At 41.4% G+C, this 18,892-nt stretch overlaps 1 protein-coding gene across 1 annotated transcript in view; it reads left to right on the top strand.

The window, feature by feature from the left end:
• Positions 1-18,892, top strand: part of LOC114645301 (Golgi-specific brefeldin A-resistance guanine nucleotide exchange factor 1-like) — a 243,866-nt gene that overhangs the window by 200,064 nt on the left and 24,910 nt on the right. Inside the window, 1 exon segment of the mRNA XM_051922496.1 lies at positions 10,732-10,845. Within this exon segment, the coding sequence (XP_051778456.1) occupies positions 10,732-10,845 (114 nt within the window).

Below are 18,892 nucleotides of genomic sequence, written 5' to 3'. Positions count from 1 at the left end.
AGCTCAGTAAAATTGGATGGTGACTGTTGATGGACTGCAAAACTCAAATCGTTCCACAGATTTTCAATAGGGTTTAAGTCTGGACTTTGACTAGGTCATGGAAGGACATTCAATTGTTTGTCCTTCATCTACTGTGTGGTCGGTTTTTCTGGGTGCTTTGGGTCATTGTCATGTTGAAAGGTGAACTTTCTTCCCATGTTCAACTTTTCTGGAAGTGGACATTTGGTTTTCTTCAAGAATTTGACGGTATTTTGCCCCATCCATTTTCCTTCTACCCTGACAAGTGCGCCAGTTCCTGATGCAGAGAGACACCCCCACAGTAGGATGCTACCACCTCCATGCTTTGCTGTAGGTATGTGTTTTGGATAGTAAACTGTATTGACTTTCTGTCAGGTGTACCATTTGGTATTGAGGCACATAGTTTTCCACTTGGCTTCAGAATCTTCAAAGTGCATTTTGGCAAAGCTATAAACGAGACTTAATGTGGCCTTTCTTCAAGAGTGGCTTTTTTCTTGCAACACTCTCGTACAAACCACGTTTGTGGAGCTCTTGTGGTATTGTTGTCAAATGCACACAATGACCACTCTTTGTCATAAAATCCTCTTAACTCCTTAAAAGTTGCCATTGGCCACTTTGTAACCTCTCTGACATGTTTCCTTATTGCTCTTCCATCCAGTTTGGAGGGACATCCTGATCTAGGGAGGGTCCTAGTAGTACAAAACACTTTCCACTTCTTAATTATGGGGTTTATTGTGCTCATATGGATTGATAAAGCTTTTGAAATCTTTTTGTATCATTTTCCTGACTCATACCTGTCAACAACTTTATCCCTGATATCTTTTGAAAGTGACTTGCTACCCTTAGTCAATTGATTACTTTCACTACCAAGCACTGGAATGCTCCAGGAATAGCTGCTTTTATGCTAAACTAGTCACAGTGATTACAGTTGATCACAGGTGGAAGCCAAATACCTTGATGTGCTATGGACAAGGTGATTATTTACACTTGACTCAAGTTTACAAGTATTGTTTAGCTGATCCTTTATTTCATTGATCCTTTATAAATCTCAGTAATTGTTTTTTATTTATTATATTTCTAAACCGTTGCTATTATATCTTTGACTTGGATGTTATAGCTTGCATCAAGTAAATAAAGCAGAAAAAAATATTTCTGCGTGTGTTTTCATTTTATGCTGTAAAGCAACAAAATGTGAGTATTTTAAAAGGGAGTAATTCTTTTTCTATACATTACTGTATAGTAAAAATAAGTTACACAACTTATATGAAAGCTATATTCATCAAATTAGAGTATACTAATGCGTAAAATTAGTAACAGAAGTTAAATTAGTATTGTTTATTGTTGTGTATGGCCTGGAATAAAGTAAAGAATATAGTCCAAAGGAACAGGACAAGGGCGGCACGGTGGCGCAGTGGGTAGCGCTACTGCCTCGCAGTTGAGAGATCTGGGGACCTGGGTTCGCTTCCTGGGTCCTCCCTGCGTGGAGTTTGCATGTTCTCCCCGTGTCTGCGTGGGTTTCCTCCGGGCGCTCCGGTTTCCTCCCACAGTCCAAAGACATGCAGGTTAGGTGGATTGGCGATTCTAAATTGGCCCTAGTGTGTGCTTGGTGTGTGGGTGTGTTTGTGTGTGTCCTGCGGTGGGTTGGCACCCTGCCCAGGATTGGTTCCCTGCCTTGTGCCCTGTGTTGGCTGGGATTGGCTCCAGCAGACCCCTGTGACCCTGTGTTCGGATTCAGCGGGTTGGACAATGGATGGATGGATGGAACAGGACAAAGGTTCTTGTAACCAAGCACCCTTCAAAGAGTGAATGAGAAACTAGTAATTAACACAAATGGAACTTACAGTTTATAAGAAACTGGACAAATTACGTTGTTCATCACGCTTGTATGGGTCAACTGTTTTACATTTGAAAATCCAATTAGCATCTCTCTGAAGAAGAACTGTGTACAAACTTCTGCCCCTTATTGGTGACTGGACAACTTCTGAAAATGAAATTTTAATTTGTTTAATGAAATGTTGCTTATCAATAAAGGGCCTAGAAATTGGATATGTAACTGAGTGACAACTAAACAATGCTTTCGTGTTCAGTAATCCTAGTTCTAACAGATTGAGATTTTTTTCCAATATAAAATAAACATGGCCAGAATAATGGAAATTTAATGCAACTTGTACCAGAATTTACCTTAGTTTTATAGGAACATTTTTAATATTTGTAATGCATCAGCAAAACAACTAAGTTTACAGAACATAAACTGTGGAACAGCCATGATCAAGTTTAACATGCAATCATAACAGATTTAATTGTCAAAGTAAATAAAGGAACTTGTTTTAAGGCTGGTTTAAACCATAAAATGTTCCAGTATACTTCTAGAATTCTGGTATCTTGGTTAGAATAAATAGACTAGTTAAATGAATACTCCACCCAAAAATATTTGTATGCGTTATGAAGATCCACCTCAGTGATTGTTTTTTTTTTTTGTTTGTTTGTTTTTTGTCCGCACTGTTGCTATTAAATCTTTCACTTGGCCATACATACAGCTGGATAAATATTTTTGTGTGTGTCTTTATTTCAGGCTGCAAAGAAACAAAATGTGAATATTTTGAAGGAGTGGTGACTCTTTTCTATACCCACTGTATATATCCCATTTACTTTGTTGTGATGTCAGAAAAAAAATTAATTTCGTGTTTTCTTGTAGAATGAAGAGAGAGAAGTTTATGACAGAATGAATGCAATAGTGACCAGTGTTGTGTAACAGCAAACGATGTGAAAAACCTTTGGCCTAATAAATAGATAATTAAGTGGCCTACTTGATGTCTGTGGGTGTGCTGGACGCACCCTCACATGAGGGTGTATTCTGCCTTGATTGCTTCATTGGCTTCATGCAGTCTGCGTTGAATTCGCTGCACCCACAGAGGATTAATCAGCATTCTTGGGGCAAATTCATTCATCATTGAATAGTTATGGGGTAGCGGGAGACAATTGAAAGTTTCCCTAGGGATCTGGCAGGCGCCAGTTTTTATGTGAGAAAGACAGGAGAAGCTGGCTAGTAGCAGCCTGGCAGATGCCCCAGAGGAGGCAGTCACACTGATAGCCGGTTGACGAAGGAACTGCAGTTGCAGACTTCTTTGCCGACTGCAAGACCTGGAAAAGTGAGTCGGTGAGACAAGGAACAGTGATGTGCTGGGCTGAAGGACAAAAGAGAAAGGATGGAGATAAAGCAGAATGAGAGAGGCAAGACGGTGATGGACTGATGGCAAAGCAGAGGGGGAGATGCTGCATGGATACCTCGCATCTGGGCATTTTGCAAGGATTAAATCCTGGCTTTGTTTTACCTTTGGGTTTTATTTATCACATTGTTTTTAAAACTTCACCTGAAACACAGGAATTTATTTTTGGATTATTTATTGTTGTGATGATGAACTTTGGATTGTGTGTTTTTTTGTTTTTGTTTTTTTTTCTTATAAATGAAAACACTTATGGAATAAAAGCACTTGCACTTTTACACCTCCATTGCAGTCGTTATGTATGTTCTCACTTGCCAGGGCCCAATAATTGGTTATGACTAACAACGAATGCGGGTTCAAGAGGCTCCCAAACAGGGGTGGGAGCATAAAGCCAATCCACACCATTACTGTTTCTTGTGTCACATGATCCATACATCCATAATTCAGTTGTTACACTGAAAATGTGTAAAATGCACACTTTTTTGCTGAAATATTCTTATATTTACTGTATTCCTAAATTAACAGAAGGCACATAAACAGAAAAAAACTAAAGCCTCATGGGAAGGATCTTTGAAGACCCATCTCTCACTCTGTGATTTGTTGGTCAAGAGTCCTGTATTCTAAAAAGTCTAAAATTTTGTGTCTTCGGGAGAAGATAAAAAACCCTCAACCAGTGTACAAAACACAGAGCCTAAAAATTGCATTCATGATCAATTGAACTAAACAATAATTTCAATTAAAACAAATAATTTAATTATGTGTGTGTGTCTATATATATATATATATATATATACACACATATATATATACACACATATATATCAGTGCATCCGGAAAGTATTCACAGCGCATCACTTTTTCCACATTTTGTTATGTTACAGCCTTATTCCAAAATGGATTAAATTCTTTTTTTTCCTCAGAATTCTACACACAACACCCCATAATGACAACATGAAAAGAGTTTACTTGAGGTTTTTGCAAATTTATTAAAAATAAAAAAATTGAGAAAGCACATGTACATAAGTATTCACAGCCTTTGCCATGAAGCTCAAAATTGAGCTCAGGTGCATCCTGTTTCCCCTGATCATCCTTGAGATGTTTCTGCAGTTTAATTGGAGTCCACCTGTGGTAAATTCAGTTGATTGGACATGATTTGGAAAAGCACACACCTGTCTATATAAGGTCCCACAGTTTACAGTTCATGTCAGAGCACAAACCAAGCATGAAGTCAAAGGAATTGTCTGTAGACCTCCGAGACAGGATTGTCTCGAGGCACAAATCTGGGGAAGGTTACAGAAATATTTCTGCTCCTTTGAAGGTTCCAATGAGCACAATGGCCTCCATCATCCGTAAGTGGAAGAAGTTCGAAACCACCAGGACTCTTCCTAGAGCTGGCCGGCCATCTAAACTGAGCGATCGGGGGAGAAGGGCCTTAGTCAGGGAGGTGACCAAGAACCCAATGGTCACTGTCAGAGATCCAAAGGTCCTCTGTGGAGAGAGGAGAACCTTCCAGAAGGACAACCATCTCTGCAGCAATCCACAAATCAGGCCTGTACGGTAGAGTGGCCAGACGGAAGCCACTCCTTAGTAAAAGGCACATGGCAGCCCTCCTGGAGTTTGCCAAAAGGCACCTGAAGAACTCTCAGACCATGAGAAAGAAAATTCTGTGGTCTGATGAGACAGAGATTGAACTCTTTGGGGTGAATGCCAGGCGTCATGTTTGGAGGGAACCAGGCACCGCTCATCACCAGGCCAATACCATCCCTACAGTGAAGCATGGTGGTGGCAGCATCATGCTGTGGGGATGTTTTTCAGCGGCAGGGACTGGGAGACTAGTCAGGATAAAGGGAAAGATGACTGCAGCAATGTACAGAAACATCCTGGACGAAAACCTGCTCCAGAGCGCTCTTGACATCAGACTGGGGCAACGGTTCATCTTTCAGCAGGACAACGACCCTAAGCACACAGCCAAGATATCAAAAGAGTGGCTTCAGGACAACTCTGTGAATGTCCTTGAGTGGCCCAGCCAGAGCCCAGACTTGAATCCGATTGAACATCTCTGGAGAGATCTTAAAATGGCTGTGCACCAACGCTTCCCATCCAACCTGATGGAGCTTGAGAGGTGCTGCAAAGAGGAATGGGCAAAACTGGCCAAGGATAGGTGTGCCAAGCTTGTGGCATCATATTCAAAAAGACTTGAGGCTGTAATAGCTGCCAAAGGTGCATTGACAAAGTATTGAGCAAAGGCTGTGAATACTTATGTACATGTGATTTCTCAGTTTTTTTATTTTTAATAAATTTGCAAAAACCTCAAGTAAACTTTTTTCACGTCATTATGGGGTGTTGTGTGTAGAATTCTGAGGAAAAAAATAAATTTAATCCATTTTGGAATAAGGCTGTAACATAACAAAATGTGCAAAAAGTGACGCGCTGTGAATACTTTCCGGATGCACTATATGCACACATATCCATATTACTAACCGAGAATGCTAAACCGGATGGACGCAGGGACATCCGGCCATGGGCCGTAGCCGCAAAAAGACGTACTGCGCAGGCGCAAGAAATGAGGGGCCGCGAGAGGCGGATGAGGGGCCGCGAGAGGCGGACAAGACCACAGAAAAAAGGAGTGAGCAAAGAAAAAAGAAGACAAAGAAATGAGACGCCGCAAGCACAGATAAAAGGAAAAGGCAAAGAAAGAAGTACTCAAAGGCAGGCGCCGCACGAAACCCATTGCACACGAAACTAGCACACAAAAAAAAAGAAGACACAAAAAAAAAGAAGACGCTCGCGCACAACAGCAAGGCTCCCCCCCCCCTACAGGCACCGGACGGGACACACACCAAGAGGGGGATTTAACAAGCCCCTGGAACACAAAAAAAAAAAGAACACAAAACCACCCCACACACCCTACAAGCAACGGACGGGACACACACAAAGAGGGGGATTCAACAAGCCCCTGGAACACAAAACAAAAGAAGACGCTCGCGCAACAACAATCCTCACCCACCCCACCCCCCCCCCCCACATCAATAAGAAGTGACACCCAAAGCCACATATCTAAAGGAAACGTCCATATTAAACATACGTCATCTCAACACCTTCACACTAGGCAGCATAGGTGGATCTCCTTAAAATAAAGCACTATTAACCGTTCAACTGGAGAAAAGGCTCCATATTAACAGTGAGTGCGATCCTCCTTATTACTTATCCATATTTCGCACGCTGAGGAACAAACAAGTCATAAATACACGGTCACGGGTACAAAACGATTCGGATCGGATAACGGGACCAAACACACGAACACGAATGAAACAAAAAAATACACGGCGGCGCATACAATGCGCTTCGGGAACTCCGTGAGAAAAAATGTCTCGGATCAAAAAACGCAAAGCTCAAGTAACCCCGTTACAGAGACGTGCCCAAATGGACAGACACATTGAACGTACACGCATACAGCGCGCATCTCAAAGTGCTGCATCGAAACAAGCACGATTTCAAAAGAAAGAGCTCGCGTCTCAGACATACAAAAAAGGGAGCGAAGAGACAGAATAAATGAACGCAGACGAGTACAACGCACATATGACTGGCCAGAAAACAAGCAAGCAAGACTCCAAAAGCAGAAAGCTCAACTGACCGACATACAAAAACGGACAAGGCACGATACAAACAATGCACGACGTAGAGTGAAACGGACTTTGTGCAAAGTGGAGGCGAATCAATTAAAAATCAAAAATAGCGCGTCACAAATAATGGACATGCAACAACGCGGCACTCAAACACCACAAGCAAAACATGCCCATCGCAGACATCAACGCCAGACGTCTGCTAAACGCTTACGCCAGTTGGCTGGCAACGCCTTCAATAATTAGTCCACTATTGAGGAAAATTCATTGGGATTAATGAATGTCATTTGCAATCATTGTCATTCACTTAACCTCCCAGAAGAAACAACTGGCAATACAAATAATGAATTTACACGTTGTTGTCAAAAGGGTCAGATTAGACTGCCTCCTTTACATTCATATCCTGAATATCTACAGAAGCTTCTAACTAACGATGTGCCTGAAAGTAAAAACTTTATGAACTGCATTAGATCCTACAATAGTTCATTGGGTTTTGCATCTACCGGAGTACATATCAGGCCACCAAAAGGCAATGGCCCATACTGCTTTCGCATATGTGGTTAACACAACGCACTATATTATGTCCAAAAAATATTAATGTTAATCACATTAATAACCAGGTCATTTCATTACTTCCTGGAGAGACACGGCTCTTTCTAAGCTCTGACAAAGTTGACTCTGATGACGACAATGAACATGTGAATTTCCCCTTAGAATATTTGAACACTATTAACCCGGACGGATGACCACAACACAACCTTACCCTTAAAAACGGAACAATAATCATGCTATTAAGAAACCTTAACACTAAACAGGGTTTATGCAATGGCACACGGTTAGTCGTTAACACCATGACACACAATGTTATTCAAGCAACAGTTCTTACAGGATCACATGCTAACAATACTGTTCTCATTCCTAGAATTGACCTTACGAGTTCTGACCTAGAATTACCTTTTACATTGAAACACCGACAGTTCCCCATTAAACCTGCATTTGCCATGACCATCAACAAATCACAAGGACAAACCATGGACAAGGTTGGCATCTACCTCTCTGAACCCGTTTTTGGACATGGACAACTTTATGTTGCCTTTTCACGTGTTCGACGTTCATCTGACGTTAAAGTTAAAAATGATCCATGCCAAGGAAGACTCATTCAAAGACAAGACACCATCTTTACTACTAATGTTGTATACAAAGAAATATTCCAATAAAACATTACTCTATGCCAAACACTCTATTTTCTATTTATATAGGCATCATCCAAACCTGCACACTATTCTATATCTAATTCATACATCTCACTCTTTGTCATGCCCCAACGCCAGGGGTTGGCGAGCGAAGCGAGCAGGGGGCGGAGCCCCCTAGTATATATATAACCTGTTAATGTTGTTAAAGTTTCTTACTTGAAATCTAGCATGCAAAAAATAATGGTGATAAATGGTATCATCTAATATTTGATCAGTGGGGGCTGGGAGGTCTTTTGGCCTTGGAACCCCAGCAGATTTAGTTTTTTTCTCCAGCCTAACTGGAGTTTTTTGTTTCTTCTTTCTTCCCAGCCGTCTAACCTTGCCTTTTTGTTTGTTACTTATTCTTTATTATTATTGCCCAATCGTAGTAGTTTTTTTTTTTCATTTAACTTTCTCTTTGATATTTTGTAAAGCAATTTGATCAACGTTGTTTGTATTACAATGTGCTACATAAATAAATGTTGTTTTTGACCCACAGTAGGCACATTATAAAGGCTTTTATATTAACACTTGAAGTGTGTTAGGGTGTAGTGTTTTTCTGTGATAATCTGAAATAATCAGCAAATGTGGACTTTTCTGAATATTCCGGTATAATGGTCATGAAGTTAAACCCAAATCTTCAGCAAAATTGAAAATACCAAAATAAAAGGACATTAACTTGTGTCTAGGACTAAAATGTAACTAATCCTGTTCAACTTCTCTCCTTTTTCAGTCACTGCCCAACATAAGATGTTTATGTGTCTGCTTGTAAAGATAGTTGTTGTAGTCCAACCAAGAGAGAGAACAATATGTTAAGAATCTTCATGGCAGGGTGTGCCACATTAAGAAAAATCCTATCAAGAAGTGTGGCTGTCTATAGCTCTACTTTATTTTATTTTTTTTTTTAACATATACGGTATAGCAGTATGAGAAGGTGCACTTACCTTGAGCAAGTAGGAATGTGCAATGTATGTGGCTTCACAGCAGCTCAGGTATACATGTCCACAGCGCACATGCTTGATTCACGGAGTGAAGCATGAATCAACCAAGCAACCGGGAGTACAGAGCCAGCTGCTCGTTATTATCCTGTGGTTGTGAGAGACAATAAGAGCATTGGATTGCAGAGTATAAGCTAAGCCATAAACATTTAGAAAAGCCCTTTGAGAGGTGTTTAAGAAGAAGAACTTACTGTTGAGAGTGCAGGTCAGCTGACTTGGGGCATGCATACCAGCTATGTGTGTGATAAGAGCAAAAGTTCCTGGCAGATGGGAAAAGAATCACAGGCAATGTCACTACCTATTCCCTGTTAGGAGGAACAAGAGTGCATCAGTGGGGATTGGGTGCTATGCTCTAAAACGGTTTTATGAATACTAGAGGTCCTTTAACCAAGATGATTGATTGCAGTGAGCTTGTCTATCAGTCCTACAGTTAACCTGTTACCAGTAAGCTCACTGCTTCAGGTTTCTCATACTCCAATTTTTGCATACTGTTACCCTAAAAACGTTATTTGGGGAATTATTTGGGGAAAATCGAAAAATGAAAGGCTAAATTTAGTTTAATGTTTTTCAAGTAAACAATTGAAAAAATGTTAATGTACTTAAAATGTAGGGCATTTTACAATGGTCAATGAAAAAAATGTTTTTCCAGAAAATATTTCTTAACAGCTGTGGGGCAACAGTGCTGACTTCCACTGTTGACTTATGTTTTTCTCCATGTTCTCAGATTCTTTTATTCCCCCTCCTTCCGAAAAATTGGTGGTTAAGTTGATTCACGACTGTAAACCGGGCCTGTGTAGGAGTGTGAGTCTAATATCTGGATTTTTTGTTGTGCCCAGTATTAACTAGAATAGGTCTGTCTCATCACAAACATAAGTGAATTAAATGTGTTTAATAATTAAATGGTCAATTAAGTTAATTTTCGTTATTTTATTTGCCAGTTACCAGTATCACCAATTTTTTTCCAAGAAGTGTCAATTGTTCTTGTACAGATGCTTTAGCAGCTAAAGGGTGACTCAGTAGGTTGTTAATTTGTGTGTTTATATATCCTCTTTAATAAAATCCCTTTGTGCGTCCAGGTGTCCGTGTGTGTGTGTGTCTTCTGGTGAAGTGCGCATGTGCGGGGCTTCTGGTGAAGTGCGCATGTGCGGGGCATGGTGCGATGCACGATATTACTGTCAGAGAAAGTTAGAGGCGTTTTATGGAAATACAAACCAGTATTACTGCGAGAGGAAATTAAAGGTACACAATACAGTGACGCATATTACAGCCACATACAAGCCAGTATTACTGTCAGAGGAGATTAAAGGCATATTAACGACGCGCACGCCTGTATTACCGCCAGAGAAAATTAATGCTATATTACGGACGTACAAGACAGTATTACTGTCACAGAAAATTAAAGACACACAATACACGGCGGCAGCCCACGAAGAACGGTCAGCTCAGCAAGTAAACATCAACAAAAGAAAGGCTGAAAGAAAGAAAAATACAACCAACAAAAAGAATGAGGTCAAAGTCCCTTGCCATTTAATATAGAGTGTTCCTACTAATGTTTATGCACTACTGTTCTAGCGCCCGTTATTGTAACGGGCTAAATGACTAGTATATAATAAAACATGTGTATGTGTCTTTTCAGGTTTTTTTACAGCAGTTGTCCCCACTGGTATCTTTAAAAACATTTGGTACACTTTGGCTTACAATCCTGGAATTACTGGATAAATACATGCATGCAGGATCCAGTGACATGCTGGTAAGTATAAATAACTTTGAATTTTTCTTATTATTGTAATAGTGTAACTTAGTGAAACATGTAAAAACATGCTATAAAAAACAGCCACACCAGAGAGTGGTCTGCACACCCTTTGAAGCTCTCCAGCATATATATATAAAAAATATATTGTGGAATATGACCCGGACACAGACAGGCAGACACGTTTAAATTACCCCACACATGTTTATTTAGGGTTTCCATATTACAATTGCTCAAACAAGGCCCAATACCCCACAGTCCAGGCCAATAAACAATGCCTTATCTCTCTCTCTCTCTGACCGCCTCCTTCTCTCCTCCAGAGACCTCGTCCTTCTTCCACCAGACTCAAGTCATCCTCTGAAGGGAAGCAGCCCCTTTAAATAAGCACCCGGATGTGCTCCAGGTGTGTCCCCGGCAATCTCCCACCGACACGCCCCAGTGTGGCGGAAGTGCCGGCTGTATCCCCGGAAGCACTCCAGGTGTCCCCTCTTTTCTTCCCCCCAGCACTTCCGGGTGTGCTGAGGTCCAGGGTCTTACTGGTATTGGTATTGGTATTGGGGTGCCCCCTGGTGGTGACCACGGGCCCCTACAGCTCTGTACCCGTGGCCCCCAGGGTGGTCGCCCGCTCGTGGTCTGGAGGAGGCGCAAGCCCTCCTCCGGTCCTCTCGGGCGTCCCGGCTGGGTACCACCCCCAGCGGTCTGCCACAATATGTGTGTATGTGTATGTGTATGTGTGTGTGTGTGTATATATATATATATATATATATATATATGTATATATATATATGTATATATATATATATATATGTATATATATGTATATATTTGTGGGTGTGGTATCTAAACAGAAGGAAATATAGAAATACAATAGGGTGTATATACAAACAATCAAAATGTCAAAACTGACACATTGTACTGTAGATTACCCAGGAAGAGTAATTACAACCATCATATTTTCTGTTCTTTAAATTTGAAATTCTATTGTTTAAGCCAACCAACATGGCACTAATAACTCAATTTCCAAATGCAGGCACTGGATAAAGGTACAAGAAAGTGTTTGTATTCAAAAAAGGAAATGCCTTATGTTTTAATACAATTCTGTTTGCTGTCGAAATTAGCGTCTTAGAGCAAAGTACAGTACAGTGAATTACCCTTTAATGTTAAAACTGGATAATATTAATAACCTTTTCATTCGCAAACAGAAGTGTGGCTATTATGGTGCATTTACATATATGGGATCTAAATGTTATTAGAGGTTAAAGTATTGGTTATAAATACGCCTGGGTAAGATCTCTGCAGTCCTGAATTGAGCAGTTGCTGTACCAGGATGTGATGCATCCTGTCAGGATGAATTCCACAGTACACCTCCACAGGGTTGTGAGGGACATCCAGGCTTTACTCAGTCTCCTGAGGAAGTAGAGGCGTTGTTGGGCTTTCTTGACTACTGCCGCAGTGTGACTTGACCATTTAAGGTCATCAGTGAGGGTGACTCAGATGAACCTAAAGCTGCTGACCTGCTCCACAGCCTCACCTCCGATGTAGATGGGGCTGTGCTCTGTTGCCTGTTTGCGGAAATCCACAATCATCTCCTTAATTTTGCTAATGTTGAGGGTGAGGTTGTTGTCCTGACACCATTCTGACAGGATTCTGACCTCCTCCCTGTAGGTGAGGATGGTGTTAGAGCTGTACTTAGCTACGCAGTCATGGGTGTAGAGAGAGTAAAGCAGGGGGCTCAGCATGCTGCCCTGCAGGGTGCCAGTGTTGATGGTGATGATGGAGAAGATTTTTCCACCAATATGCACTTGCTGAGGTCTGCCAGTGAGGAAGTCCAGTACCCAGTTGCACAGTGAAGAGCTAAGCCCCAGATCCAGGAGTTTAGCGATGAGCTGGGATGGAATGACGGTGTTAAATGCAGAGCTGTAGTCCACAAACAGCAGCCTGGCATAACAATTCTTGTTCTCCAGCTGAGACAGGGTGGTGTGAAGTGTTATGGAGATGGCATCCTCCATGGGCCTGTTGCAACGGTAGGCAAACTGGATCCAGACTGTCAAGGATGATGTCCTTGATGTGTTCTAGCATCTGCCTCTCAAAGCACTTCATGGCTATGGGAGTAAGTGCTACTGGGCGGTAATCATTAGGGCAGTCTACTTACTTTATTTTTCTTTGGGACAGGGAATGATGGCTGTGTGCTTGAAGCAGGTGGGGACAGATGAAACTCTCAGAGATGTGTTTAAAATATATATACAGTAATCCCTCGCTATATCGCGCTTCGACTTTCGCGGCTTCACTCTATCGCGGATTTTATATGTAAGCATATTTAAATATATATAGTGGATTTTTTGCTGGTTCGCGGATTTCTGCGGACAATGGGTCTTTTAATTTCTGGTACATGCTTCCTCAGTTGGTTTGCCCAGTTGATTTCATACAAGGGACGCTATTGGCAGATGGCTGAGAAGCTACCCAACCAGAGCGCGTATTACATATTAAATAAAACTCCTCAAATATATTGTGAGCATGGGAGCTTTTCGCACCCCTAGAGGATATGGACGCTTGTCTAAAAATGCTGAAAGATTACCTTCACATTGCTCCCTTCCTTGCTGGGCTTACATGTGGCTACTTTGTCAAGCGATATGCTTCCCGCACAGTGCTTCGCATACTTAAAAGATCAAACAGCACGTATTGATTTTTGATTGTTTACTTTTCTCTCTCTCTCTCTTGCTCTGACAATTCTCTGCTCCTGACCGAGGGGGTGTGAGCAGGGGGGCTGTTCGCACCCCTAGACGATATGGACGCTCGTCTAAAAATGTTGAAAGATTATCTTTACATTGCTCCCTTCCGTGCAGCTGCTTTATCAAGCGATATGCTTCCCGCACAATGCTTTGCATACTTAAAAGCTCGAATGGCAAGTATTGATTTTTGCTTGTTTGTTTTTCTCTGTCTCTCTCACTCTGTCTGACATTCTCTGCTCCTGACGGAGGGGGTGTGAGGAGAGGGGCTGTTCGCACACTGGCCTAGAGGAAATGGACGCTCCTCTAAAAAATGCTGAAAGACTACCTTCACATTGCTCCCTTCCTTGCAGCTGTTTTGTCCGGTGGTGCTTCGCATAGTTAAAAGCCAAACAGCCCTATTGATTTTTGATTGTTTGCTTTTTTCTCTCTCTCTCTGACATTCTCTGCTCCTGACGCGCACTCCTTTGAAGAGGAAGATATGTTTGCATTCTTTTAATTGTGAGACGGGAACTGTCATCTCTGTCTTGTCATGGAGCACAGTTTAAACTTTTGAAAAAGAGACAAATGTTTGTTTGCAGTGTTTGAATAAAGTTCCTGTCTCTCTACAACCTCCTGTGTTTCTGTGCAAATCTGTGACCCAAGCATGACAATATAAAAATAACCATATAAACATATGGTTTCTACTTTGCGGATTTTCACCTTTCACGGGGGGTTCTGGAACACAACTCCCGCAATCAAGGAGGAATTACTGTATAAATAATATATAAAATATTGTGGCGGACCCCGGCCAGGATGCCCTGATTAATGAAGGCCTGGGAGAGAGTATTTCCAGGACAGTTTTTTCCCTGGACTGACAGAGGGCAGCCACCTTTGTCTCCAATGGGGCCATGGGTCGTGGAGCATGACAGATCCACCCTGCTGAGGCCCGTGGCCACTGTCAGTGGGAGCGTGGACATTTTCAGGACCCTATTTGGCTGCACTTCTGCCACATCCAGAAGTGTGGCCAGAAAAAGCTTGTTGGGAACCTGGAGTCCTTCCGGGTGCACTATAAATAGGGGCCGGTCGCCAGAAGTCAACGGCCAGTTGGAAAAGGACAAAGAGTCAGGAGGAAAAGGACAAAGCCTGAAGAGGAGTGGAGGCAGAAGGACTGGTGGCAAAAGGGACTGTGTTTGGCTGTGAACCTTGTGTGTTGGTGATTTGTGCGCTGTATAAATAAACTGTGTGCTGGCTGCTAAACCGATCTCCTGCCTGTCTGTGTCAGGGTTAGGGTGGCTGTATGTGCCCATGGGCTTTACAATATATACACTCATATGAATAAGTTTGGTAACCCCCCTCTTAATTCTTTGGAAACAGTAGTATTTCAGCAGTGACATTAAGTTTATTGGATTGACAGAAAATATGCAATATGCATCATAACAAAATTAGACAGGTGCATAAATTTGGGCACCCAAACAGATATTACATCAGTACCTTTGCAAATATAACAGCCTCTAGGTGCCTCCTATAGCCTTTGATGAGTGTCTGGATTCTGGATGGAGGTATTTTTGACCATTTTTCCATACAAAATCTCCAGTTCATTTAAATTTGAAGGCTGCCAAGCATGGACAGCCTGCTTCAAATCATCCCATAGATGTTCGATGATATTCAAGTCAGGGGATTGTGATGGCCATTCCAGAACATTGTACTTCTCCCTCCACATGAATGCCTTTGTAGATTTTGAACTGTGTTTTGGGTCATTGTCTTGTTGGAATATCCAACCCTTGCGTAGCTTCAACTTTGTGACTGTTGCTTGAACATTATCCTGAAGAATTTGTTGATATTGGGTTGAATTCATCCGACCCTCGACTTTAACAAGGACCCCAGTCCCTGAACTAGCCACATAGCCCCACAGTATGATGGAACCTCCACCAAATTTGACAGTAGGTAGCAAGTGTTTTTCTTGGAATGCGGTGTTCTTCTTCCGCCATGCAAGCGCTTTTTGTTATGACCAAATAACTCCATTTTTGTCTCATCAGTCCAAAGCACTCTGTTCCAAAGTGAATCTGGCTTGTCTAAATGAGCATTCGCATACAACAAGCAACTCTGTTTGTGGTGTGAGTGCAGAAAGGGCTTCTTTCTCATTACCCTGCCATACAGATGTTCTTTGTGCAAATTGCGCTGAATTGTAGAATGATGTACAGATACATCATCTGCAGCAACATGTTCTTGCAGGTCTTTGGAGGTGATCTGTGGGTTGTCTGTAACCATTCTCACAATCCTGCGCATATGCCGCTCCTGTATTTTTCTTGGCCTGACAGACCTAGGTTTAACAGCAACTGTGCCTGTGGCCTTCCATTTCCTGATTACATTCCTTACAGTTGAAACTGACAGTTTAAACCTCTGAGATAGCTTTTTGTAGCCTTCCCCTCAACCATGATACTGAACAATCTTTATTTTCAGATCACTTGAGAGTTGCTTTGAGGATCCCATGCTGTCACTCTTCATAGGAGAGTGAAAGGGAAGCACAACTTGCAATTGACCACCTTCAATACCTTTTCTCATGATTGGACACACCTGTCTATGAAGTTCAAGGCTTACCGAGATAATCCAACCAATTTGGTGTTGCAAGTAATCAGCATTGAGCAGTTACATTTCATACAACTAAATACTGCTTCACTAAAAATCTTTGTTCAGAAAACACCCCAGTACTCAGATGTTCCTAGGAAATGAAAGACATACCACTGTTATCTTTTTTGTTGAAAGTAGAGTAAATTATTATGCAGGCTGAAAAGCGTTCACAAACTTTCTCATATGACATACTAGCAAAATACCCGCGCTTCGCAGCGGAGAAGTAGTGTGTTAAAGAGGTTATGTAAACATATATATACATATACATATCTACATATACATATATATATACATATACACATCCACACATATATATATATATATATATATATATATATATATATATACATACATACACATACATACATAGTGTGTTGTAACACGGGCTGTGATTGTTACATGGGAGGGAGACAACAAATCACAGCTTCCCGCTTTCTAATCGGGCCTGTGATTGGTGCTTTGACGGATGCCCAGATCCCACAGTATCTCCCCTTAGGAGAGGCGTTAGGCAAGTGTAATTGAATAGCGGTGCTGCAAGTTTAGCTTTACACCTGTTTTTAAGGCTTATTGACTGAAAGGGCCCTTTCATGAAAAAAGTTAGGGCTTTGCTACAGGATACACCCTCCACAAGTTAAGGAAGTAAAAATAAAGGTATATATTTCTGTTTTATTTAAACCTTTTAAGTTTGTATGTGGGCGGTATGGTGGCGCAGTGAAAGGTGCCAGTTAGGAGACCCAGGTTCGCTTCCCTGTGTAGAGTTTGAATGTTCTCCCCATGTCTGTCTGGGTTTCCTCCGGGTACTCCGGTTTCCTCCTACAGTCCAAAGACATGCAGGTTAGGTGCATTGGCGATTCTAAATTGTCCGTGGTGTGTGGGTGTGTGCGCCCTGCGGTGGGCTGGCACCTTGCCTGGGGTTTGTTTCCTGCCTTGTGCCCTGTGTTGGATTGGCTCCTGTATTTAGGATATAGCAGGTTGGATAATGGATGGATGGACATTTGTATGCATAGCCCCATTTGCCCGTTTTCATTTTTTTTCTTTCTTCAGTAATATTTCAGCAAACCCGGAGCTTGTCAGTTCAAATCCTGGTACTGACACCACTGTGTGACCCTGAGGAAGTCACTTCACCTGCCTGTGCTGCAAAAAACAAAAGTAATGTAACAAATTGTACCTCAGATGTTGCAAGTTGCTGGAATAAAGGCATAAGTCAAATAGATAAATATGTATTACAGTAATCCCTCCTCCATCGCGGGGGTTGCGTTCCAGAGCCACCCGCGAAATAAGAAAATCCGCGAAGTAGAAACCATATGTTTATATGATTATTTTTATATTGTCATGCTTGGGTCACAGATTTGCGCAGAAACACAGGAGGTTGTAGAGAGACAGGAACGTTATTCAAACACTGCAAACAAACATTTGTCTCTTTTTCAAAAGTTTAAACTGTGCTCCATGACAAGACAGAGATGACAGTTCCGTCTCACAATTAAAAGAATGCAAACATATCTTCCTCTTCAAAGGAGTGCGTGTCAGGAGCACAGAATGTCACATAGATAGAGAGAAAAGCAAACAAATCAATAGGGCTGTTTGGCTTAAGTATGCGAAGCACCGCAGCACAAAGCTGTTGAAGGCGGCAGCTCACACCCCCTCCGTCAGGAGCACACAAAGAGAGAGAGAGAGATAGAGAGAGACAGACTTTGTTTTTCAAGCACAAATCAATACGTGCCCTTCGAGCTTTTAAGTATGCGAAGCACCAGCTGCACAAAAGGTAGCAACGTGAAGATAATCTTTCAGCATTTTTAGACGAGCGTCCGTATCGTCTAGGTGTGCGAACAGCCCCCCTGCTCAATCCCCCTACGTCAGGATCAGAGAAAGACAACGCAAGAGAAAGAGAAAAGTAAGCTGGGTGGCTTCTCAGCCATCTGCCAATAGCGTCCCTTGTATGAAATCAACTGGGCAAACCAACTGAGGAAGCATGTACCAGAAATTAAAAGACCCATTGTCCGCAGAAACCCGCGAAGCAACGAAAAATCCGCAATATATATTTAAATATGCTTACATGTAAAATCCACGATGGAGTGAAGCCGTGAAAGGCGAAGCACGATATAGCGAGGGATTACTGTATACACATAGGAACTATTCATTTATTTTCAGTTAAGTCATCTGCAGCAAACCTTTATAAATGAGGGTTTCTCCTTTTTAGATAGTGCAAGCTGTTTCTTCTTCATTGAGGTTTTCTCTTGGAGAGCTTTTTTCATTTCATTGAAAATTAAAGCAGCAGCTGCCAAAATGTGTAGCTTTCTTATTAATTTTTCAACATTGTGTAAAATAACTTTATAAAGTAATATAAAAGGTTTAAATACGGGTTATCCTTTTACACTAAAATATTACTGAAGAGATACAAAAAAAGTAAAATGCATATGTTGTTTTTTTTTAAGGAGATTAAATATTACTGAAGAAAGAAAAAAAAAAACTAAAACAGCCAAATGGGGCTATGCATACGAACTTAAAAGGTTTAAATAAAACAGAAATATATACCTTTTATTTTTACTTCCTTAACTTGTGGAGGGTCTATCCTGTAGCAAAGCCCTAACTTTTTTCATGAAAGCATGTTTCAGTCAATAAGTCTTAAAAAGAGGTGTAAAGATATTGACAATAAGCTACGCAAACCCACCAAGACATGCAATCGTTTAAATCAGGGCGCGAGTCGAAAAACA

The sequence above is a fragment of the Erpetoichthys calabaricus genome, chromosome 2 (assembly GCF_900747795.2).
Source record: "Erpetoichthys calabaricus chromosome 2, fErpCal1.3, whole genome shotgun sequence".
Taxonomy (NCBI): Eukaryota; Metazoa; Chordata; class Cladistia; order Polypteriformes; family Polypteridae; genus Erpetoichthys; species Erpetoichthys calabaricus.
This window is presented reverse-complemented; position numbering and strand designations above follow the sequence as displayed.